This window comes from Pseudonaja textilis, chromosome 4 (genome assembly GCF_049901715.1).
Source record: "Pseudonaja textilis isolate UNSWEBS1 chromosome 4, rPseTex1.2, whole genome shotgun sequence".
In the NCBI taxonomy this organism is placed as follows: domain Eukaryota; kingdom Metazoa; phylum Chordata; class Lepidosauria; order Squamata; family Elapidae; genus Pseudonaja; species Pseudonaja textilis.
In genome coordinates, this window is record NC_141993.1 from 46442858 (window position 1) to 46467870 (window position 25013).

Sequence of the window (25013 nt, forward strand, 5' to 3'; positions counted from 1 at the left end):
AGGGGGGTGCATCTTATACACCCAAAATATGGTACTTCTATTAGGCAATGGGTATATTTATTTGTTTTACCATTATTTAACAAACAGAACCCCAAAATGGAATCATATAAGAAAGAGGTCAATATAACTCATGCGTACATATGCCTATGTATCTATATTTGGGCCAATGGACCATCATTTCTTAAAACTCTGACATGCATTCTGTATTTTCCTTTGTATTTCCCAAACCCTAAACTATTTGTTAAGATAATAAATGCTTAAGGACCAGAATCCTTGTGCATTTTCTCATCTTTCCAAACAGATTTTAATGCTCTCCTTGTCTTGTTTTAGTTGAAAGAATGGCTTGGGAAGAAAACAAGCACATAAATAAAAGCTATTCCATTCAATAGCACAGAAAACAGTTCTAAACTTGTTGCTGCTGTCTTATAATGACTTACATCTTACGTGCTAAATATGCAAAGATGGAAATGGAGATGGCTATTCTGACCCAACCGGCTTCCCAGAAAACAAACACAGACAAAGGCAGAAGGCCCCAATTAAACCCCAGAAGGTTTAATTACGAATGCTGTTCCTTTACAGATAAAAGGCTACTTTCCAACAATTATCTCCAACAAGAGAGACCCTTGCCAAGTTGTTTTTTAAGACTGCCAAAAACCCAGAGATAAGAATTAATTTACAAGATTCACGAACTAAGATGTCCACCAGTTGAGTTTAAGAGCTTTTTGCTATCTGCAAAAAACACTTTTCCAAACCAGGCTTTTATGCTCTCGAGGGAGGGGCCATTACCTTTCAGCCTTACTCCCGAGTCACCTGTGCTGCTGTAATTGTTCTTTCCTCCGAGTGATCCTTTGTGCACGTGCACTTGGAACAGGCTCCTCGGGAACCTCCTCGTCACTGCTGCCAGCACTCACAATCTCTGAAGGCAACAGTCCACTCACTGATGGTCCTGGTCCATCATCAGAGTCTCCTCAGCCATCTGCAGCTGCTGCCAGCTAACCACAATAATGGCATACTCAAAATTTTCATTTATTCTTTCTCCAATGCCCATGGTCTTCATGAATTCAGCAGGTCAGTTAAATGAGGCTCTTAATTGGCACATAACATGAAAAAATATGCTTGTCATATTCACCAATTCAATTTTATAAATGAACATTCACTGCAAGCAGGACAAAATACAAGCCATTTTTATGCTGACGGACTGGAAGAAACCCATCTTACAATATGCAGCTTATGTATAGGACTAGATCAAAATACTTCTCTGTGAGTCTTTCTGTAAATAGTAGCCTTTAACAAATAAATATTCTTTGCTCATTCTTATTCTGTTCCATCAATTTACACAGTCACCTTTCTGTACTATGGTTATGCTGAGCTCTATTTAAATCTTGAGAATAGATAATTTGAATGACTAGGAATTGGTAGAGTCATTGGTGCTCCATGATTTTAGCTTGCAGACATTTCACTACTCAACTAGGTAACATTATCAGTGCTGGCCCAGATAATGTTACCTACTTGGATAATTAAACATTTGCATAGCTTAAAGAGAATCCACAATTCAACCTGAGCTACATATAATCTCTTCTGTTGAAACTAGGAAATGAGTGAGATGTTACAATGGCTCATTCAGTCAAACTCTTTTTCTTGAATAAACTACCTGTATTTCTTCCTAAAACAAATACTGTAAATCTCTATTTTTTTTTACATCAGGGTATAAGAAAATGTTCAAGAATTAAAGTTTTTGTTGCCTTTTATTATTTTTACAATTACTACACAGCCCTCATAGATATTAGGGCATTTAAAACTAACATGTTAACTAATGTGTTTATTAGCTATTATTTTGATTAATAAAATATCTATACACAATTTCTTTCAATCCTAACTGCAAAGCCATTAATAATAAAATAGAAAAAGGTCATGTTGAGTCACATGGCATTTATCACTTCTTTCAATAAAGTTTCAGCTAGGATCTATCCTAATATATAGATACTTTATTAAGTGAGAATTTCGTACATATACACAATGGTCAGTATTAAGAGACAATATCTAGTTAATACTGAATACGAAAGACACAATACAAATAGACCTTGACTTATGATAATTGGGACTTGGATTTCCATTGCTAAGTAATGCAGTTGTAAAGCATGCCATCAATTAATGACACCAACCCCTGTGGTCCCATTGTAAACTGAATCCCATGGTCCCATGGAAGATGACCCAACTTCCTGTCAGCTTCCCACAATTGAAGTCTGTGGGAAAGCTATCAGGAAGTTGGAAATTCCAGGCCAACAGGCAGGTAAGTGGGGAGAGAGACAAGGTGAGGAGAAGGCTTGGGAGGATGTTCAGAGGGTTCGTGAGAAGTGAGCAGTTTGGGGAGCGTGCACAGGATGTGGCACAAATCAGGAAGGGTGCATGGGGGTGTAGCACAGGTCAGGAAGAATGCACAGGGATGTGTATAGGTGTGCAAGAAGTGCTGTATGAGTTGGGAAGGTTGTGCTGGGGTCTGATACAGGACAGGAAGGGTGTGTAGGAGTGCACGGATGCACAAAAAGTGCCAAGTCAGGGTAGATGCACAAAGGTGCACATTTGGCCATTAACTTTCTGGAGAAGCTGACAAGGAAGATTCCAAATGACAATCACAAGTTTTCAAGACAAAGCTATATAGTTCAATTACCTAACTATCCTTACAAAATTATTTTGTTAGTTACTGTTCACTAGTGTAATTTAATAATAGTATAAAAATAAACACATGTTCCAAACAACCAAGTGAAGTGCCTCTAGTACTAACTATGCACCCTTGGTGGCAAAAAATAAAAAACAAAAACCCTGATACTGGGAAATTTAAGAAATTAGGAACATAAGCAAAATTGCCTCAGAGCTTTGAGACACCACTGTAGTTATACTTTCCAAACTCAATTATTGTTTGATGAGTACACAGTAATGAATTAGGTACCGTATCTGCTATATCTGTAATATGATCAAGTGTCTCGCTCTAGTGCATAATGTTGCTTTTGTGTAACAAAGGGTGGTTATTTCTAATGCATTTGTTTTTATAATGTCAGCACAAGCCACTGAAAGCTACGCACTTCAAAAAAAGTAGGGTAGCATATTCCATTTTAGATTTATTTTTATTAACCTGGTAAATACACATGCAACTACGCAGCTATGCATTTTTAATGTAGGCTTACAAATAAATATTGTATAGATTTTTGCAATTCTGTAGGTGCACAATGAAAAACAGTTTACATTAACAATGTAGTGCGGGGGAGATTACAGGAATTTCCTTCCTCTTTTCCTCTCTGCCCAAAGTCAAAGAAAATTATGCAGGAAAGTTCCATTAAGAAAAATTCTATATTTCCCAACTATTTCTACCAATAAATGTTATAGGGCTTATGGAACATAGTAAACATGTTGGATGAAGTTAGCCATTCTGATTGATAAACTACAATCCATTTCTTAAATTGCTTATCAGGATGGTTTATCAGGAGGTGCAGATTCAGTTAAAACTTTAGTAGGGCATAGAAACTCAGAACTGTACATAAAATCATAAAATATATTTTGTAAAAATAGAATACTGAGGAGTGGGCCAATCTACATTACAGTAGTCCACGCAGGAGGCAACTAAAATAAGATATCCTGATCCCAGAATGGGCACAATGGCATATAACCTGAGGTTGTGGAAAGGCCTTCACACAATTGCTACTTTGTTTATCTAGTAGGACTTCTGAATCCAGAAGAACTCCCACACTACACACTGGGTCACCTGAGGCAGTTCCATCCCATCAAGAGCTAAATAAAGTAAACCCCAAGATCCAGGTGACCCCAAAACCTAAAGCCACACAGTTTGTCAGAGTTGAGCTGAAGCCCGTTGTTCCTCTTTCAAGCCCCCACAGCCTCCAGACACAAGACATGATGCTTCATCTGAGATTTTCACTTGCTGATTTTGGCACGTGTTCACCTCTAGCCATGTCCGCTATGCAGATGGAACCACTGCTGCTAAAAAACCAAGTGCTGTTGGATAAAGTGTTCCAGTTAACAACAGCTTTGTAGGTCTTTGACCCATCTGAAACAGGGTATTCGTCATACAGCATCCGTGTGACTTCCTTGCTGGCAAAAATCAGCAATACCATTTCCTGAAAAGTGTAGGGGAAAGCCAGCACATTTGCAGAATTTCTGATTCAAGTACCTTATAAATTTAAGCCCAGGTAGAAGATTTTGTGGATGATAGAACCCAGGTGGGATTTATTACCAATCTGATGACAGTGGCAGCTGCTAAATGAGCTATACAGTTCCTGCTATAACAAAGCCCTTACTTAATGATTTTCCAGGATTTATAGCTGGAATTATGTTTAGGGACTATAAAGAGCCATGTCAGCAAAAGTGCTCAATAGTATAATGCACCATAATTTCTGGGTTATCGCACATTTAACCTGAATCATGGTGGCACTGAAGCACCACGAGAGCCTTGGGAAAGAGACTTTGAATGAATTGGCAAAGATGAAGCAATCTACTATACTAAAGTTAATCCAGCTGAATAGATGGCTGGTTTGAATCTACATATACTCAGCATTGCTGGAGTGTATTTTATAGCACAGGCAATAAAGAATATTCAAAACGGATTAAAGTGATAGAGGAACAACTCATGCAATTGAAAGGAACCAGAGCTTGCCTTTCTGAGGGACACCATGTAAAAATAGTGTGATGGCATGGTATTTTACAACAAGGACCCAGAAGAGATGAGGGAAACATACGTCAAGAGGGAAACAAATGCTCTGGAGTTCATTAAGTAATGTTGGTATGAGACAATGGAAATGCTTCTTTGGTTTACATCAGGCTGTCAAACTCCCAACCCATGGGCTGGATGTGTCATGTGCTGGCCATGCCCATACCCAGTTTAGCGAAGGGGAAAAAGTCCCGATACGTCACATTAGGCTGCCATGATGTCGTGAGTTCGACACTCTGGTTTACACTATTTCTTTACACATTGACTGCAAGAATCAAAGCCAAACTATCTTAACTAAGCTGAATCCTGTGCTTTCAGGTAACCTCATGGACTACGATTTTACTTGTTCCTATCATATAGCATCAAAAACATTATTACCATTTAAATAGAAACCACTGATAAATAACCATTATTAAAAGCAACCATTACCCAAAGAACCTCCCTTTTGCCTTTCCAGGTAAAGGATGAAAAGGAAAATGGCAATTTCTACATAGCAAAAGTCATATTTTTCTTAGTAACCTTAGGGATGGAGTTCACTGTGTCCATTATCTTATCATAAATTTGTCTCAAGGAATAAGTACTATTCAAGTGAATGCATGGAGTTCTGCTGCTCTCTAGTGGCAAAGTTTATTTTGACAAGGGAAGGAATTGAGCATAAAAGAAAATAAGCATTGCTACTTTCTAGTGTCAAGATTTGCTGTTAAACTGTAGTGGAATGTGGGAGAGAAAGAACTATTTATTTAAACACCGTTGCACTTATCTCTGTATTGAGATCTGGGCAGGGTGTAATTTGAGGGAAGGATGCTATGAAGTGTTTTTCCTCAAGCAGGAATAAACACCTTAAAACATCAGCCATATAACTCTGCCATTGATCAGATCCCAGGGCTGCAATTACCACAGGGCACCTGTATCAGCGTCCGAATTGGAAAGAGATTTACAGCAGGGAGTCATTTGATGCTTAATCTTTCTGACAGCATCTCCTATTACATTTGTCAATAAAGTTTTGGAGAACTAAGATTTTATTTCTTTATTACTACAACTTCAGTAGAATTACAATTGCTTGTTTTGAAGCAAATATTTATTGGGATGGCCAATAATGCCATAAAACTACACTGCTCAAAAAAATAAAGGGAACACAAAAATAAGACATCCTAGACCTGAACGAATGAAATATTCTTATTAAATACTTAGTTCATTACATAGTTGAATGTGCTGACAACAAAATCACACAAAAATTATCAATGGAAATCAAATTTAGCAACCCATGGAGGTCTGGATTTGGAGTTACACTCAAAATTAAAGTAGAAAAAAACACTACAGGCTGATCCAACTTTGATGTAATGTCCTTAAAACAAGTCAAAATGAGGCTCAGTAGTGTGTGTGGCCTCCATGTGCCTGTATGACCTCCCTACAACGCCTGGGCATGCTCCTGATGAGGTGGCGGATGGTCTCCTGAGGGATCTCCTCCCACACCTGGACTAAAGCATCCCCCAACTCCTGGACATTCGGTGGTGCAACGTGGTATTGGTGGATGGAGCGAGACATGATGTCCCAGATGTACTCAATTGGATTCAGGTTTGGGGAACGGGTGGGCCAGTCATAGCATCGTCTTGCAGGAACTGCTGACACGCTCCAGCCACATGAGGTCTAGCATTGTCTTGCGTTAGGAGGAACCCAGGGCCAATAGCATGAGTATATGGTCTCATAAAGAATCTGAGGATCTCATCTCGGTACCTAATAGTCAGGCTACCTCTGGCGAGCACATGGAGGGTTGTGTGGCCCCCTAAAGAAATGCCACACCATACCATTACTGACCCACTGCCAAACCGGTCATGCTGGAGGATGTTGCAGGCAGCAGAACGTTCTCCATGGCATCTCCAGACCCTGTCACGTCTGTCACATGTGCTCAGTGTGAACCTGCTTTCATCTGTGAAGAGCACAGGGTGCCAGTGGCGAATTTGCCAATCTTGGTGTTCTCTGGCAAATACCAAATGTCCTGCACGGTGTTGGGCTGAAAGCACAACCTCCACCTGTGGAAGTCGGGCCCTCATACCACCCTCATGGAGTCTGTTTCTGACCGTTTGAGCAGCCACATACACATTTGTGGCCCGCTGGAGGTCATTTTGCAGGGGTCTGGCAGTGCTCCTCCTGTCCCTCCTTGCACAAGGCGGAGGTAGCACTCCTGATGCTGGGTTGTTGCCCTCCTACGGCCTCCTCCACGTCTCCTGATGTACTGGCCTGTCTCCTGGTAGCGCCTCCATGCCCTGGACACTACGCTGATAGACACAGCAAACCTTCTTGCCATCCTGGATGAGCTGCACTACCTGAGCCACTTGTGTGGGTTGTAGACTCTGTCTCATACTACCACTAGAGTGAAAGCACCACCAGCATTCAAAAGTGATAAATCATCAGCCAGAAAGCATAGGAACTGAGAAGTGGTCTGTGGTCACCACCTGCAGAACCACTCCTTTATTGGGGATGTCTTGCTACCTGCCTATGCTTTCCACATGTTGTCTATTCCATTTGTACAACAGAATGTGAAATTGATTGTCAATCAATGTTGTTACCTAAATGGACAGTTTGATTTCACAGAAGTGTGATTGACTTGGAGTTACATTGTGTTGTTTAAGTGTTCTCTTTATTTTTTTGAGCAGTGTACAATGTCATAGTATGCGGCAAGTTGGGATCTGTATTGATATAAAGATTAGAGATACCCACCCTATCCAAGTATTTTGAATGTAATGTGATGCCATTCGGTAACTGAAATAGAATGGAAAAGAGAATCAAAGGAAGCTTACTCATCCTGAACTCAAACTTGCTGAAGGCTTGATAGAAGGCCCAGGTTTTCAAGCTCCTACAAGTTAGCAGTGGATGCCATCCAGATCTCAGGGAGTACCTCATTCCAGAGTGCAGGATCTGTTACAGAGAAGATGCACTTCCAGGGTATTGGCTTAATATATGTTTAATTGTGCCAACTATGCCATTTCAAATCATCTGGAAAGGTAAGTGATCCCTCAACTAACAGGCTCTATGTTATGTATAGGTAATAATCAGCATCTTGAATCACATCTGGAAGCCAACTGGTAACCAGGTATCAGTCCTCCCAGACAAACCAGATAGAAAAAATGGCCAGATGAACTCATCTTACATTAATATAAGGCTACATTAATGGAATTTTGCAGGTTTGAAGGTACAAATCTCTTGCCATCACTTTTAACACCCTGATAAATTAAGACAGGCTGGCTATTCAGTAACCTTTCTTGTCTGATTGTTCCCTAGGCAACATCTCTTCTCCTCACCCAAGGTCAATCGCACATACCAGTACAGCTCATGAAACAGAGGTATTACATAAGCATACCAAGTATGGACTAGCTGGTGGTCTTCAAAGGCAAGCTCACGTAGACTGCACTGCAGTAGTCAAGCTGTGAGACTATCATGACATGAGTGACTTCCTGAAGGTCCCCTAATCTAGGAAAGGCATAACTGATACAACTGTGCAAAGGCATCCCTGGCCACAGCTGCCCTTGCTCGTTGAGCAGGAACTATGCATTCAAAGAGACCCCAAATTGAAAGAGGAATTGCAATTCCATCCAAGGTCAGATATGGAATACCCCAGACCTGTAGAAGACAAAGAAGATCTCAGTGGCCCAAACACCCACGCCTACTTGGTCTTGGTAAGATTGAGTCTGAGACAATTCTTCCTGATCTAAACTTATACTATCTCCTGGCACGGGGGCGGAAACTTGACAGCCTCAATTGGCTGGCCTGGATTCAAAAGATAAATGGGTATGAACAGCATGCTTATAGTATTGAACTACAAACTGGCAGATGACCTCACCCAATAGTTTCATGTAAATGTTAAATACAAGGGGAGAATGAATAGAACACTGGGGCACTGCCCAAAGAAGAGGTCATGAGAATGATCTCTCCTTCCCAATTAGCATTGACTGGAACTAACTACAGAAAAAGTGTCCCCAGTCCCTAGCTAAGGAATCAGTTCAGAAAAATACTGTGGTTGATAGCATCAAAAGTGGCTGTGAGATCAAGAAGCACAAGGATGGATGCACACCTCCATCCTGGCTCTACTACAGATCAATTGCAAGCATGACCAAAACTCTCTCAAAATGTAACTTGTAACTGCCTTTATATGTTTATATGTATTATAATAGGACAATATGTGTTATAATAGGACAATAGATTTCCTATGTTTAGTTCTCATATAGTAATATTTTACATTCCACCATTCATCAGCCACTATTTTTTGCAAATTAAGTATACCCTTTACATGTTTTTCCTGCTATAATGCTACCCCCTTTTATATCAACAGTTGACAAGTTGACAAAAAGAGCTGCCCGTAGCCTATAAAATACTAATCAAACAAGTATCATAAGGACAACAAAATGTAGACAGAAGATAGCAGAAAAATCCTGCACTGGCAGTCAGAACTAAGGTTTGGCTGCCTATAAAGAACCCTCAATACGAGACCTGAAAATAGACCTCATGTTAGTGCCCTATTCCCTACAGAGATTCAAATCATCTTTATCCTCTATAGTTATCAACATGTCTTCACATATATGCTTGTTTTCATCCAACCTCATTGATCAAACCAGATTCTTCATTATAAATCAGCCAGACTAAATAAAATTTACTAAAAGAATTTGAAAAACAGAGCTTCAAGATAGAGCATCAAAAAGAAAGGGTACAAGATAAAAAATATACAATCATGTTCACATTATTTTGCTGTTTAACCCTATGTGAGTTTTACAAGCTGCAAAAGCAAACTTTGCAATGCCAGGAGTCCTTATCTGCTAGTAAAAATTTCATATAAAATTCTTCAATCTATCTCAGAAATGGAATTGAAAAAGGTGTTAGGAGGTAACTTTGTATATATCTGATCAGAAATTACAGTATCATAGAATATGAATTTGTGTTTCAATATTACCATCCTTTACAAGGGCAAAGCCATTTTTATATGAGATTCTAAGAAATTTTGCCTCCAGCTGTGCTGGTGGAATAATATTGAACTGTATTAATGTATATAAACTTGTCAAAATTAATTGTTGTGAGTTGGTATTTTACCCTAGCCAAGAGTCTACTATACTTTGACCCTAATGCTATATATTGGTTGATGTTTTATTTTTCTTTGCATCCAGCCTACATGGAACATTCACCTCCCCATGAGCAACACCTCTTTAATAGATTTAGCAGTTATGGGATGGCAAATGTGAAAAAAAGTAAAGTCATTGGAATAAATGGCCAGTTTTCTCAAGGAAGGGACCTTAGATCCTTGAGAATCAATTTTTTAAAAGGACAAAATAATTATAAATTAATCACAAAATGCCAATCCAACAATAAAACAAAAAGAATATCAATAATAGGGGAGTTTCATCCATCTTACCAGATAAATTGCTAGGTCTTTCCAGGACATCATCAGGGATATTTTACTAGGTAAAAGGTAACTTAGACCAACACAATAAACTTAGTGAAAAGTCTAGATCAAACATACATATTACAGGAAGTAGAAGAAAACTGCTCCTATCCTCCCTGTGCCGGTATGTATATTTTAGCATACCATTGCTTCCTTAGGACCTTACAGACTATTTTATCGTAACAGTTGCATTTCCCATCAATATTTATAACTTCCAAAATTAAAAGTGTTCAGAATAAATGCTTTTTACCCACACAAAAGAGACAGTGTAGTTTACTAATAAAAGTGTTAGATTACCATTAGGGAAACTCAACTACAGTCTGTTTTCAACCATGGAAGCTTACCGGTTGACTGAGAATGATACTCATTCATTCTCAGCCCAATCTATCCAACTTTCTTGTTGTGGGGAAAAATCAGAGGAGTTAGCGGTATGAATGGTATTTTGAGCCCCTAGAGATAGGTGGCATATAAACCAAACTAAATAAATTAAAACTAAGTAATCCTTATTATGCACCGTAGCACTCTAATGCACTGCAGTCAATTAAATAAAAAGTATAAAAGAGTTACTTTTTTTAGGCGCTTTTGTGTGTAAGCTTTATAAATGTACATATGTTTGCTATTAAGGAAGATGAATGACTTATCACAGGATTATGCAGAAGGAAACAGGCAGGTTCTAATTTATTTTTCAACTCTCCCTGAACCTATTAAATTAAACTATATTAATTGCTTAGTTGCTAAAAATGCAAAATAAGGTAGCTCTTCTGTTCTTCATAGTAATTACTAAAGAAACAAGCTGCTAATTCCTTCCTCAACCTTTTGTCCTGTGTTAAAAGCTTTTTCCTGAGGGACAAACAGTTCTTCCAGGTGATCCATGCTGGTAGCAATTACTCAAAGTAAACAGAGCTACAGCACGTAGGTATGAAATATGCTAAACAGAAATTCAGAGATGACTGGAATGAATAAATATTAAGGCTATGTTTTATTATTTTAATTTAATTTAATTTTAATTTAATTTAAATATCCTTTCAATATCTTATTGTGTGAATGCAGCACAAATAAACTGATAATTAACTATTATTGTAATTTTTCTTATGAATATCAAATCTACTTAGCATTATATCTAAACGTATACTCCAAATGCTAAAGTGTACTGGATGAGATCTATATTTATTCTTTATTCACTGAATTTCCCAGTGCTCAGAAAGCTACCACAGATATTTGAACAAACTGTAATGAAGTTATAGCAGTGACGGAATATCATAAGGTGGTGAATTCCCAGGAGTGAGGGGTACATTCCAAAGGAGTAAGAAGCAACTCAGTCCAGATGTTAGGTGTCAGAGAAGGGGGGAAATAGCCCCTCCCTAATAGTTGACAGAATATGGTGTAGATGAGGTAGTAAAGTACTCAATCGAGCAAGATTTTGTCTATAGGTGTGGAAGTCAGCTCAGAAGAATCACCATGTGTTATTCTTGGTTTGGGGCATGGCAATCTATTTTAAAGTATTCTAAAATAATAAAGGTGACATGCTGGTAAAATAATTTCATTTTTATCCAAGTACCCTAGGTTTTGTAAGTTTAACTGACCCAGCCACAATGAAAGAGGTATTAAAATGCATATATTGAGGGAATGTCAGATTTACCTATAGCAAATCAATAGCATTTACAAAAGTATATAGGAAAGCATTTATTTTCATATATCACCTTTACCCATAGCAGAAAATCTTAGGGAATAATAGAAATTATCAAAAAGGGATATTCGTAGATAATGTACTCTCAAATTGCAAATGGGGATGTGGGTACTCTATTTTTCTTATCTTCATTTTTAAGTGCTTTGATTTTATTGTATTGCAAACAGTTGCTGGGGTGCATCCACTGTTTCGTTTACAATGACAATAAAGTTCTTCTAATTCTAATTCTAATTTTCCCTATAATCACAGTACAATTCCTGAGAGAGAAAGTCAAGTTGGAATCATAGCTAAAGGTAGTAATATGTTATCTATCTATAGGCACAAGGGCTTTAATCAAATTATTCATAAAATATGGCAGAAATGTTGTTGGTTTGAGCTCCCAGCTTGGAGATTTGGTTGCAAACGTTTCATTCCCATTCAAGGAGACATCTTCATTGCACTTTGCATTGTGCTTGTCTGGGGGAGCACTAGCCTTTAAATATATTTCTGAATCCTGATCTGATTTTGGGTTGTGTGATTGGCTGGCTGTAGATGCTGAGTCATAGTCCTTGGAGTTAAGTGCCTTCTGTGTGATGTAAATTAGTGCTGGTGTTGCTGTTGCCAAGGTCAGAGCTCAAACCAACAACGTAACTACCAACCCAAGCTACTAATATTGAAAGACATTTCAATATGGCAGAAATGTCTAGGGTACAATAAGTTCCTATGTACTATTTTAACAGCAACTACTGTCATAAGAATATTTTATTTATTATTTATGGGATAAAATCCTAATGGATTCAACAATATCATCTACAATAGTCAGTAATCAGATTTCCAAGTATTTAACATCAGTGTAAGCAACAGTAGCCTTTATTTCAATTTGATGTTTGAGGAGATTGTCATTCATGAAAAACGCATAAGCAGTGTAATGGCATCATGAGTCTCCTGACTGTAAGATTTTTGTTACATTTTTAGTTTTATAACTGTAGAAAAAAATGACTATATTTCAGAACCTGCAAATCACAAATCCCAGTTTGAATGTTAAGAATTACCAGAATCGGGATGCTTTAATTACTCTGTTGGGTGTTTTATTATTCTGTTGTTTTACTGTAATTACTCTGCAGATCAGAAAGAGTTAGTTTATTTTTAATTATATCAAAAACTCCTTCCAAATATCAGGAACATTTTGGGAAATTGCCTGTCCCACAACAGAAAAGAAGCAGATGTTGGTTTTGAAAAGCAAATATAGACATTATTCTGTTAACAAACTTTCAAATTGCAAACTTTTGCCAATATGAACAAACCTATCCACACCCAAAAGTTGGAAGAAGACAGGAAAGGGCCAGCCTCCCTTGCACCTCACGTGCCACAAAAGAAAACCCCCCTGTCCCCTCCTGACCCTGGAACCCTTTAGGCTGGAGTTACAAACAGGCATAGCACACTGACAGCCTCACAGCAAAATCTTGCTTGTTTGTTGAACTTGCAAACAAAATAGACTTACAAACACCATCTCATTATGTAACCATTATGTATTCAGCAGGTTCTGATCAGTTCTGGAGAACCGGTAGCGGAAATTTTGAGTAGTTTGGAGAACCAGCAAATACCATCTCTGACTGGAGATTTTACAGTATCTTTTCCCTGCCACTCCCACCGAGCCACGCCCACAGAACCGGTAGTAAAAAAAATTGGAATCCTACCACTGATTTAATGAATAACATTTATGGATGCATTAATAATATCCTTTTTGTTTTCTACAATGCATTATTATGAATTCTCAGAATTAAATCTCAGTGAGTTCAGTGGGGCTTTCTAGTAAAATATATATATATATATATATATATGTTTTCTGAGGTTCTATTTGTATGTGGATCTTTGGTTGTTGGTCGGTATTCATGTCTATTTATGAAGTCTCATTCATCATCATCAAAGACAGAGGCCTGATGATGATGAATGAGACTTCTATATACAGAAACCCGAACAACAAGATCATATATATATATATATATATATATATATATATATATATATATATATATATATATATATATATATATATATATATATATATATATTTAATGGCACCCCACTCATTCATTGGGGTGCCATTAAACTCAATGGGTGTCAGGTTTCCAAGTAATGAATTCCATGTTAAAAGAAAAATAACTAATAAATAATCTTCAAAAAGATTTCTTTTATTTAGGAAAGCATCAAATTGGCAAAGTCCATAGTAATTCCAGATCTGAACCAACCTGGAATTACCCTACAATGTTAGTTGGCTACACTTATGTCAATTTCGGGCTTGACAATGGGCTTGTTAGGATATATGTATAAGACAGCCCTATTAAAGTCCAAAACCTGAAAAATTCACTAAGTATAAAGAAAAGACAAATGGAAAATTAGAACTGGAATGACAATTTCTCAGCATTCTATATGTACTCAGATTTGAAATCCTGAGAGAAAGCTTAATTATTTTTCTGAACTAGTTTTATAGTTCTCCTATATGCCTTAAAATGTTACACTCTGTTCTGTTTTGCACGGCATATCTGCATTTGCTATTCTGTTACACATTTCTGAAAATCAGAATGTGATTTTTAAAATGCCTGTATAGGGCAGAGACCTCCGGTTTTCTTATTCCTAAAATCAAACCTCTTTTTAATCATTGGAAGTGATCCGTGGTTTTAATGGTTTTGCACTATTTAACATGTTGCAACTGCCTCTCTGATCATTTATAGTACTATAATGCATTTAAATGCATTCAGGTTCATTTACTGATTGTAATTACAGAAAAAAAACATTTTGGATTACTCTCCTTTAACATCCTAAGTCTTTGTCTAATGAAATAAACAAAAAAAATCTAGTTAGGCAATCACTGAAATGTTTCACCAACAATATAATCTGTTAACACAAATATTCAGGTAGTTTTTTAATTTGAGAATATATATATGAGACAAAACTATATTCCATCACTGGCTTCCTGATAAAAGAAACAAATTTCATGTTATTGATTAAAGTAAAAAGATGCACTGAAGAACAGTAATAATGAGTCATCATAGAGATATAGCAAGAAATATAATGTTCAGTTTTCATCTCTTACTCAGAGCCTGAATAAACAAGCAATAGAACTATTCAAAACACCAAAGTAAATTCCCCAAATGATCTACAAGATGGTGATGATAAAAGTAAGAAACAGGTCATACCAAGATAAAATCAACAATGCACTTTTCTTTGTTTGAGAACAGCACTTACCAATAGCACTTAGACTTATATACCACTACTTTACAGCACTCTCTAAGTGATATACAGAGGCATGAACTTTTACTATTTGAAAAAGGAATTTGGGGAAATTTTGTAAATGAAAATGGAGATATAATATTAAGTGGTTATTTTTATAATCCTTGCTGGACTTTTGGTGATTATTAAGATACGCTGAAGATTTAGAGATGGACTTATAGAAAATTGAGGTTTGAAATGAAGAAATATTTGGTTGATTTTTAAGAGATGGTGATAAGTTATTGGTGTTGACTACACTTGCTGGAGATGAACACATTATTATATTAGTTTTACTTGTTTAATATAATCCTCAATAAAATTACTGAAAAAAGGCTATTAGTTATAGTATGTTGATACAGTTAATAAATAATACAAATATATACAAACCATTAGTTCATTTACGGGGAAAAAAATGCCTTCTATAATCTGGAATAGAATCACAAGCAATACCAAAGGGCATATTGGATGCATTCAATGTCAAATGTACCTGGAGAAGTAATTCTTTTTCAACAACTTCTTCGGTCTTATTGATAAGTCGTTTCTGAAGTGCATGTATCTTCTGTATTAACTCATAAGTACTTGGATCACTGGCCTATACAAAAGGAATATTTTCCCTGGTTAGTTACAACTTCTACAACTTCCTGTATAATAATAGTGTAGGTATTTTCCACACCAATATAATAAAACTTGTTAAAGAATAAATAATGAAACTTTATTGTGTTATTTATGACTTGCCATAAGAAAGACTGGGCAGAAAAGACAAGTTTGTATAGATAGTTGATGACAGCTCACATGAAATTTTTACTTCTTCAGTTACTAACTTGACCTATCAGGTCTAAATTGCTTCCACAAAAAGCGATTATGAAGTCTTCATATGGAATATATTTAGAGCTTGAACAGAAAAATACCCAGGCTCAGAACAGACTATTGGAAGATCCATTTTTAAAATATCTTATATTCTTCTTTTCTATTCTTTAACCAGTTATCAATTCAAGGAAATTTTGGATTTAATTATACCTCTAATTTTCTCCATCTGTGAACATTCATTGGATTTTCCAGCTCTTCTTCCAAGGCTCTACAGCGTGTCCGTTCCTTCAATAACTCCTTCTGCATATGATAAACTTCCTGCCTTCAGAACAGATTCAATGTACGTATCATGAACTCAGCTAATGAGCTCATATTTATAAAATTGTTTAGCTCCCCACTTTGCTAAAAGATATTTGTACAACCATCATTAACACTCATGCTTTCTGACATATTTTTACTGATCCTGATATGTTGGGTCTGATATATTTTGTAGAAATTTCAATTATTGAAATAAAATAATTTTACCAATTATTATAAATGAATTTTATTAGTGTATTTTCAGATCCCCTATTTGTTTCTTGTCATTATATAAAGAGAAAAGTAGAGAATCTGAATATAGGGTATAGTAGTAATAAAACTCCTCCAAGGTTCTTTCCAAATCTGCAATTCTGTTATTTTGTTATATATACATAGATTTTCTAAATTAAGCAGTGGGATATTGTCACTCTGATTTCAAAAACAAGTGAAATACAAAACAGTAAAACAAAACATGTCAAAATCTGCAGATATTACTGAGGATCTTGTAGTAAAATAGCTATGCTTATAGGGTAGACCTCAAACTTTCTTTCTTGATCTTCCTTAATCGCATTTTCTACTTTGCATGGTGGCTTGGTAGTTTTTGTTGCTACCAATTATCTTCTAGGGGGTGCTTTACTTGCTATTCTCCCCTAACCCTGGCTTTTGTGAGTGCAAGTGGACATGTGTACGCAACTGGCCCGCCACTTCCACAACCCAGTTCTGAATGCCTAAGGTCCAGAAATGGGCCGCAGCCTGGGGGTTAAGGACCCTGTTCTCAATAATTCACCGAATTATAATACCTTCCTGTTTCTGTTTATCAAGTTTATTTTCCAGATATATAAACAAAAGGTAATATTTGAAATTAGTGTAGTTTGCTATCAAAAATTTTCTCTTAAATCATTATTGCTTTTTCATGACTAGTTATCAAGCCTGCTAAGTAGACCAGACCATAAAAATAACTCTAGTGGAAGATTAAACTACTTTTATTGTATCAGCTATAACAATAGAATCTTGCAACTCTGATTTACTGAACCTCCTCATATTTCTTATACTTCAATGAATTAGACAGCAGAGATGGTATTCAGCAGGTTCTGACCAGTTTTGGAGAACCGGTAGCGGAAATTTTGAGTAGTTCAGAGAACCAGTAAATACCATCTCTGACTGGAGATTTTACAGTATCCTTCCCCCGCCATGCCCACCAAGCCATGCCCACAGAACCAGTAGTAAAAAAATTGAATCCCACCACTGTCAGAGAGGTGCCTATCTGAGCTGCTTCCAAAGGTTATCTGGATGATCTGGCCTTAAAAAATAATTAAGCCCTTTTGCCTAAATAACAGATTCTTTATATCTCCACCAAGGTCATCTTCCATATTCTGTACATTACTGACTGATTTGTTTTAATTTAAACTTATATTATATGAAGTCACCCAAAACAAATTCTTTTCTAACATACTGAAAAGAAACAATCCCACACATTATGCCAGGTAAGTACACACACTGTTTCTACCTTAATTCTTCCACATTAGCCACACTCTTGCCAAGTATCGCCTTTTCCCGTCGAAGTTTTTTTATCTCCAACTTAAGTAATCGGATGTCTTCTATTCTTTGTCGATACTGCATTTCTCCCTTGTTGAGAATTGATTGCTGAATTTTTATCTTCTCATACAGAAGAGCCAATTCATCATTACGACGAACTAATTGGCTCCCCAGAATGTCCCTTTCACTAATAACCTGCAAATAATAGCAGCCAATACATAATTTTACTATTCATAATAAAACAACTTCACTGGCAAAAAACATACAGCTTCAAAATATTACGTATTATCAATACACTATTGGGAATGCATTGCCAACTGTTGTTTGAGAGTTTCAATTAGTATGTTATTTCTACTTCCCAAAGATTTAATTCAATGGGTTAATGCAATACTCCCCATCTAAGTTACATTGGACATTGGTCAGTTTTTTGTTGTTGTTGTAACCTACTTGATCTAATTCTTTCTTTTGTCTTAATCTTTCTGCATCAGCTTCAGAAATAATTTTCAACAGCTTTCTTTCTTCTTCCTCTTGTTTTTCAATAAAATGCTTTGTCTCTATAGCCTGTTGTCTCATCTTAAGCAGTTCACCCTGACAGAAACAAAAGAAAGAAGAAAATAAATTGTGTTTATAACATCTTTCCACTTCATAAATCTGGAAATCTAAGACACAATCTCATATGCTTATTTGACTTCTCCTGCTTTATTTGATTCAATTATCTGATTCTCAAGAACAAATAAGATTTATTACACAAATGTAGAACAAATGTTGCACTGCATGTTATACTGAAAAAAATATGTGATTTAAGGTCAATATATGTAATAAATACAAAGAAAAAGTTAATCGTAAGAGACTCAATGATTCATCATATGTAGAAATAACCCACCAATACCTTTACAATTCAAACCTATCCAGAATTGTTGCCAATGAAAATAAAATAAAATAAATAGTAACTGGTGCTGTTTGTAAAATTATAATCATTTAACATATATTTTAAATTCATAATAAATCATACAGAAAACTAATTATGATAATAAAACATTATTTGATCTCTAAATCATATATTCAGAAGGATGTCAGTACTTTTAGAAAAAGCTCACAATTATGGAAGCAGTCAGGGTCATTTTTCAAGTTCATACACTTTGTTGAATAAAAAGCATCAGAGAATATAAAATATTACAACATACTTGAGCTATAATTTAACTATATCTGCTTCAATGAGTTTTTATGTAGAGCTCCCATTATGAACAGTTTGTTGTTATATTGTTGGACTATAGCAACTAAATGTATGCAGTGTACAGATGAAGGAAAAGATGAGGTCTTACTACTGTTACTAGACAAGGAGAAGGAGGCATAGATTACCTCCCTTAACCAGGGGGTTAGTCTCATTTTTAAATATTTAAAAATGTAGAGAGGACAAATGCGATATTAAACATAGCCCTTATTTGTCCAGTCATTCTGCCACATCTATATGATAATTATGTGAAGATTGATTCAATTTATATCCTATCTTAGACCAGACTCCAATTTACAATTTGAAATCTACAAGGAAAGAAGATAATCCAAAATATAATCAGCTTCTGAGATTACATCTCTGTTGCCTGCCCCAGCTCTTGAGTCTCTGTCAAAGTATATTTCACTGAGTTTATTCTCAAAGGATGATGCAAATTGTGTACAGCAACCCACCAACTATTTTAGCTTTCCTCGAAAACATTTTGTTGAAAGAAATACCACACAGCATAAAAAAGCAACACCATTTTGTTATGTGTAGATGAAGTTACAGCAATATTTTTGTCTTCAGGGTTGTAGAGCCTGTGTTTAAGTAAACTTCAATTTGTGCTCAATCTAATATGTCCAGAGAGGTCCTGCACTTGCATGCCAGTGTTGTCCTATCCCCTTCATTGCTCTCAGATCCCTAGGCAAATCAAAAGGCTCTGTACTCTGACAACTTCTAAAACTGTCACATTTAATCTAAAAAGGGAGACAAATAATAAAAGTAAATGGAAAGCAATTATTTTAATGGTGGTTTCATAATTCCCCAGTTAGCAGCCAATTTTAAACAATAAATAAGAGCAAGAATATTTTATTTAGAAAGCAGAGGTTATGTTTTTTATTTTCTTTATGAAGCCAAAAATGGAAATTCTTATTGAATTGGTACTCCACGACTTATAACCATTTGTTTAGAGACTGTTCAAAGTTACAATGGCACTTACAGTCAGTTCCACTACATATAACAGAAATTTGTATTTTAACTTTTTGAACAAAAAATAATAATTAAAAGACAATCGCTATAGCATCCCCCTGTCATGTGATCAAAATTCAGGTTTGACAATAGGCATGCATTTAGGACAGTTGCTGTGTCTGTCACAAGTTCATGTGACCTCCTTTTGCTTTCCAACAAGCAAAGTCAATGGGAGAAGATGGATTCACTTAACAACCACAGTGATTCATTAAAACAGTGACAAAAAAAATCATAAAATTGGATGATTCACTTAACTACCACCTTGCTTAGTAATACAAATTTTGGTTCCAAATAAGGGGAAAAGGTGAAAAATTTGTATAATAGAGAGTGCCACCTTTTACAAAAATTTGAGCTCAAACAAAAGGGAAAGCATCCTGTTTCTGAATGAACTTGTGTGGATATAACATTAAAGAAATATTAAAACAAAGTAAGAATCTTAGAAAGTTAAAGTAGAACCAGAATAAAGAAAAAAGCAAGGAAAGACTGACTGTGGGATTGATTGATGTTTTTGGTATAGACCCTGGGCTGGAATAACTGAGAACTTTAGAAAATTGAAAGAAGAAAGAAGAAAAGTGAAAGTGGTTGGTTTTTTTTGTGGACTTTAACGATCATAAAATATAAGAGTGTGTAATGATGATATCTCTTCGGGAATTAAAAATGGAATTTAAAAATATGAGAGAATTACTACAGGAAAGAGGCTAATCACTTTGCTCTGTGTTAGAAAAAATGGAAATGGCAATTGAAGAACAAGAAGAAAGAACTTCAGAGGAGGAGGAGTTGACTCAAGGAGAAGATATTTTAAATAGACAATTGACACAAAGAACACTACAAAGAAGTGGAGAAAGAAGGAAGGTTAAAAAGTTGAGATTTAAGAAGGCAATCAAAAGGGGGAATACCTGTGAAGTCGGGAAAGGCAGAAAGACCCAGCAGAAAAGGGGAAAGGAAGATATTACGAAAGAGCGGGATATAAACTGGAATGAGAAAAGATATGGGGAAAAGAGGGGGAGGAGAAGCAGTAAGAAACAGGTGCATGAAATAAAGAAATACGGAAATAGTGAAATGTTGAAAAGAAATTGTTTTTTCAGAGATAATGGTTGATGAATTAAAAAGGGGATTCTGTAGGGTGACAAGGGGTAATAAGAATATTTCTGCAATTAAAAATATTTAGACAATAGGGTAATATAGATACTAATAACTCTTATTAAAAATCAAGGGAGGAAAATATGCTGCGGAATCCAAATGAAAAGATGTAATGATTATTATTGTAACTTCTTAAAAATAATGGTTTATTGGGAATCAAGATGAGGGAATAAAGGTATATTTTAATCATTGAGGTGTCACACTCAAAGCAGTAAAAGGGGGAAAACCTATACTTGTTTGTGTGTGTGTGTGTGTGTGTGTGTGTGTGTGTGTGTGTGTGTTAGAATTTGTATTAATCTAGAATTTATAAAAAGAATGTGTAATGTAAAGGGAATATGACAGACTAAAAAACCAACTAAATTAAAGCTTCCAAATACATAACATGCAAAGGTTAGGATAAAAAAATATCCTGATGTCTTTCAAGAATTTTAAGCCCTTATCAATAAAATTTTGCCACACTAAACAACTATTCTTAAACTTCCAAGAATCCTGCAATCAATGCAGACCTAAACATACTAATTTGACAATGCAATGCTTTAGGTATTCAGCAGACATTCCATTCATATACCTTCAAGCCAGTCACTAAATGACAGCAGATCACAGAACTTTTTATTACTGATAAAACAATAAAAGAAAAGAGCAATCAAGCTGCTGTCAACTTGCTGGCAGATGAGTCCATAATGATATTGCAGCCTTACAGTCTAGTTAAAACAGATTTAGTGCAGTTTGAAGCTCTGAATGCCTTCTCCATCACTGATAGAACAACTCTCAGAAAGAGAATCCATGTTCTTTACCTTTTTACAAAGTTCTGTAGATACCCTATTATAGCAGTAAAGGTGTTGATATGACAGAAAACCCCCATAATAGTAAATGAATAAAAAGAAACCCAAAATGTGGCAAAAAAGATATTTTTCCCTTTTTATTGTAAATAAAAGTCATATACTCAAAATTATTTCTCTTAATCTTTAAAGGAGAAAATTGGACTGAATTCATGGGTTACAATCATGCAGTCACACTATGACAAATTCTGCATCAAAAGAAATCATTTTATACTTTTCTTTTTCTTTTGTAATTTATTTTTATAAATAACTCAAGGTAGTAAACATATCCTACACACCTTGTTCCTCCTCATTTCCCCACAACAACCCTGTGAGGTGGGTTAATCTGAGAGAGTGACTGGCCTAAAATCACCCAGCTGGTTTCATGGCTAAGATGAGATTGAATTTACAGTCTCCAACTTTCTAATTCAAACATGTAGTTTTGCACTGATTTTCAATTGCAAATTTCTCCCTGAGCAACAGAAATACTTTCACAAAGATTCATATGGAATTAGTAATTAAAATATATTTTATTTCTAATATATTAATTGTGTTAATATGATATACCTAGTAGTGCCATATAGCTTTTCAAAGGACAAATATCAATAGTTATCAACATTAAATATAAATCACCTTAAAGTCAAGTGAATCTACATAATCAATTTTCCCAAATCCACAATTTCAATATTTTTTATTTCCTGGTTTTGCCTTGTCTTCTATCAGCATTCTTATTTCCTTGATCTTCTTTTCCGCTAAATATGCTGCAAGATTAGCCTATCATTATTCAAACTATTTTATTCTCAGATTCATCTCATTGGGTAACAATTAAATTATTTCCACAAGCTATCTTGAAAACATTAGATACAAAAATTTATATAAATATTGTTGCTTTATAAAGAATTGTGTATAAATTCCCAGCAAAACTGACACTATATGATAGCAAGATAGTAACTGAACTGATTATAGGCAAGTCAATTGATAAAATATAACAAGTTGCTATTTAGGAGATAGGTATCAATTGGCTCACCTGCTATAATAGCTTTAAGTCCATGTTCTTGTTCATTCTTTTCTTTGAACACAGCTGCAATATATTGTTTCACCAATCTTGCAACTAGCTATTTTTGTTGATGGGGAATTGCCTTAACTCACTGGTAAATTTAGGAACTGGGATTACTCTGGCAGAAATGGTTCAATTAGCCATATGAATTTAGATTATAGAAGATCAGATTTTTTTCACCCAATTTAGCTTTAAAGATCAGAAATTGAACTCCTGAAAAGCCCTTACTAAGAAGGCAGTGTACTGAAAAAAAAGTTCAGAAAAAAAAATAGCAAATCATTATGCTCCTTTCTATTTCCCAATCAACATTCATTTATATTTTCCTTCTCTCATAATTCTTATAATATGAATGCAGCTTTATTCCTCCAAAAGGAGAAGATCTTAAGACACATGTGTCGTAACATACCATGTGCAGATACAGAGTGGTGGTAGGGCAGGTGATCCAAGAAACATACTTACAAGGAGACCACATCATCGAAAATGATCCTTTATTTCTAGGAAGCCTAGGTGTACTTTTTGTGGAAAGTACCTTACCTTTAAGGCTTCTTTTTCTTTTTCTATCCGCTGGTGATCCAGATGTACTTTCACAAGGGCTGCCTCCTTGACAGAAATCTCTTCTTTCAGCTGATCAACCTGGTGTGTCATAATCTTTAACTTCTTTCTCATTTCATTGATTTCATCCTAATTGCAGAAAGTCAATGCTCATTACTGGTAACCTTTGCATAAATACAGGTAAACTGAATGTTTCTAATACTAGCTACATCTCTGCCTATTTATTAAGTTAAGTCAATGAGAAAAGAGAAGGAACAGATTTTATAAAAGCACCTGGGGTACTTAGTTTTTGTAGTACTAGTACCTGATTTAAAAAAAACTCAAGTATTATCTATCATTTCCCCCCAATAAGTATAGACTGCAGGTTGAAATTTTTCCCTTCCCTTAACCTTTGAAAAAAATAAATGCTTAAAAAGAGACTAAGGCTGAAGCAAATTAATACTAGGGCTTTCATTTACACTTGTTATCACTTACAAAGAAACCTCTCTTTAAAATGAATAGTAACAAGTCAACTATTCAGCCTCGTAAAATGAGATTAGTATTACTCAAAAGGCATTTTAAGTAAAAATAAAACATTTTTAAAATTACTATGTATGAATGACAAATGATTATCAAGCTTCTGAAATGCTGTATGTATTTTACAATGACTAGACTCTTAATTCTATCATCTATAAAACTGTATCTCTGAAATTCCATATAGTATCCAAGGCTTAAATTTAAAGAAAATATGGCAGATGCAAGTTCCCGCAATAGCAATGGAGAAGTATGTCATGAGGGTAGAGCTATCAAGGTCAAAGGCAAACAGCTTTGGCACCAGACAATTCATTACAAGAAAGTACAGGTGAGCACCACTTTTCCTGTCCCCAATGAATGCTGACAACTCATTGCACTGCACAGGTAGGAGAGATATCAAAATTGAAACTTGCTTCCAATTTAAATAGGGATTGTATGTTATACTTGGCAGTTGCTGACTTTTTTTCTAAATTATTTTCTTACTCTTGCAATACCTGCATAAAAATAACTGCCTCCATGGCATCTATTGTAATATCAACCAAAAGAAGCATGTCCAGTAGAAAAATATAGGAGCTGAGGAAAAAATATACTTTTTTTACTTAATAATGATGATGATGATGATTTTCAGCTACCTGAATTGCCTAAGATTTTTCTATGATGTCTAATTCAGTTCAGAAATCTATCATTTTCAGAGCACTGCATTCAGCAAAAATAGATAACGGTAAGTAAGACCAGCGATCAGTTTCATCTTATCAGGAAGACCCTCATTCCTTATTGAATAAGAAAATAACTCACCAAGTAATATAGGAAAATCAGAAATAGATGTTTTGAATAGAACGGTAAGAATTTTCCAGCACTGATTAAGAGACCGAACTTATAGTGAAATAAATACAAGGCTTTGCAAAACAAATTTCCTTAAATTCTTGGTTATTTTTGGACAGAATTAGAAAACCTGTTTCTTTGTGAAGAAATC

The 25013-nt window shown here is 35.6% G+C and overlaps 1 protein-coding gene across 1 annotated transcript in view; it reads right to left on the reverse strand.

Moving 5' to 3' along the window:
• Window positions 1-25013, reverse strand: part of CFAP58 (cilia and flagella associated protein 58) — a 60291-nt gene that overhangs the window by 13296 nt on the left and 21982 nt on the right. Inside the window, exons 11-15 of the mRNA XM_087932778.1 lie at window positions 23510-23656; window positions 18169-18309; window positions 17693-17916; window positions 16099-16210; window positions 15569-15673 (exon numbers count right to left, since the gene is read on the reverse strand). Of these exons, the coding sequence (XP_087788904.1) occupies window positions 15569-15673; window positions 16099-16210; window positions 17693-17916; window positions 18169-18309; window positions 23510-23656 (729 nt within the window). The remainder of the gene's footprint in view (window positions 1-15568; window positions 15674-16098; window positions 16211-17692; window positions 17917-18168; window positions 18310-23509; window positions 23657-25013) is intronic.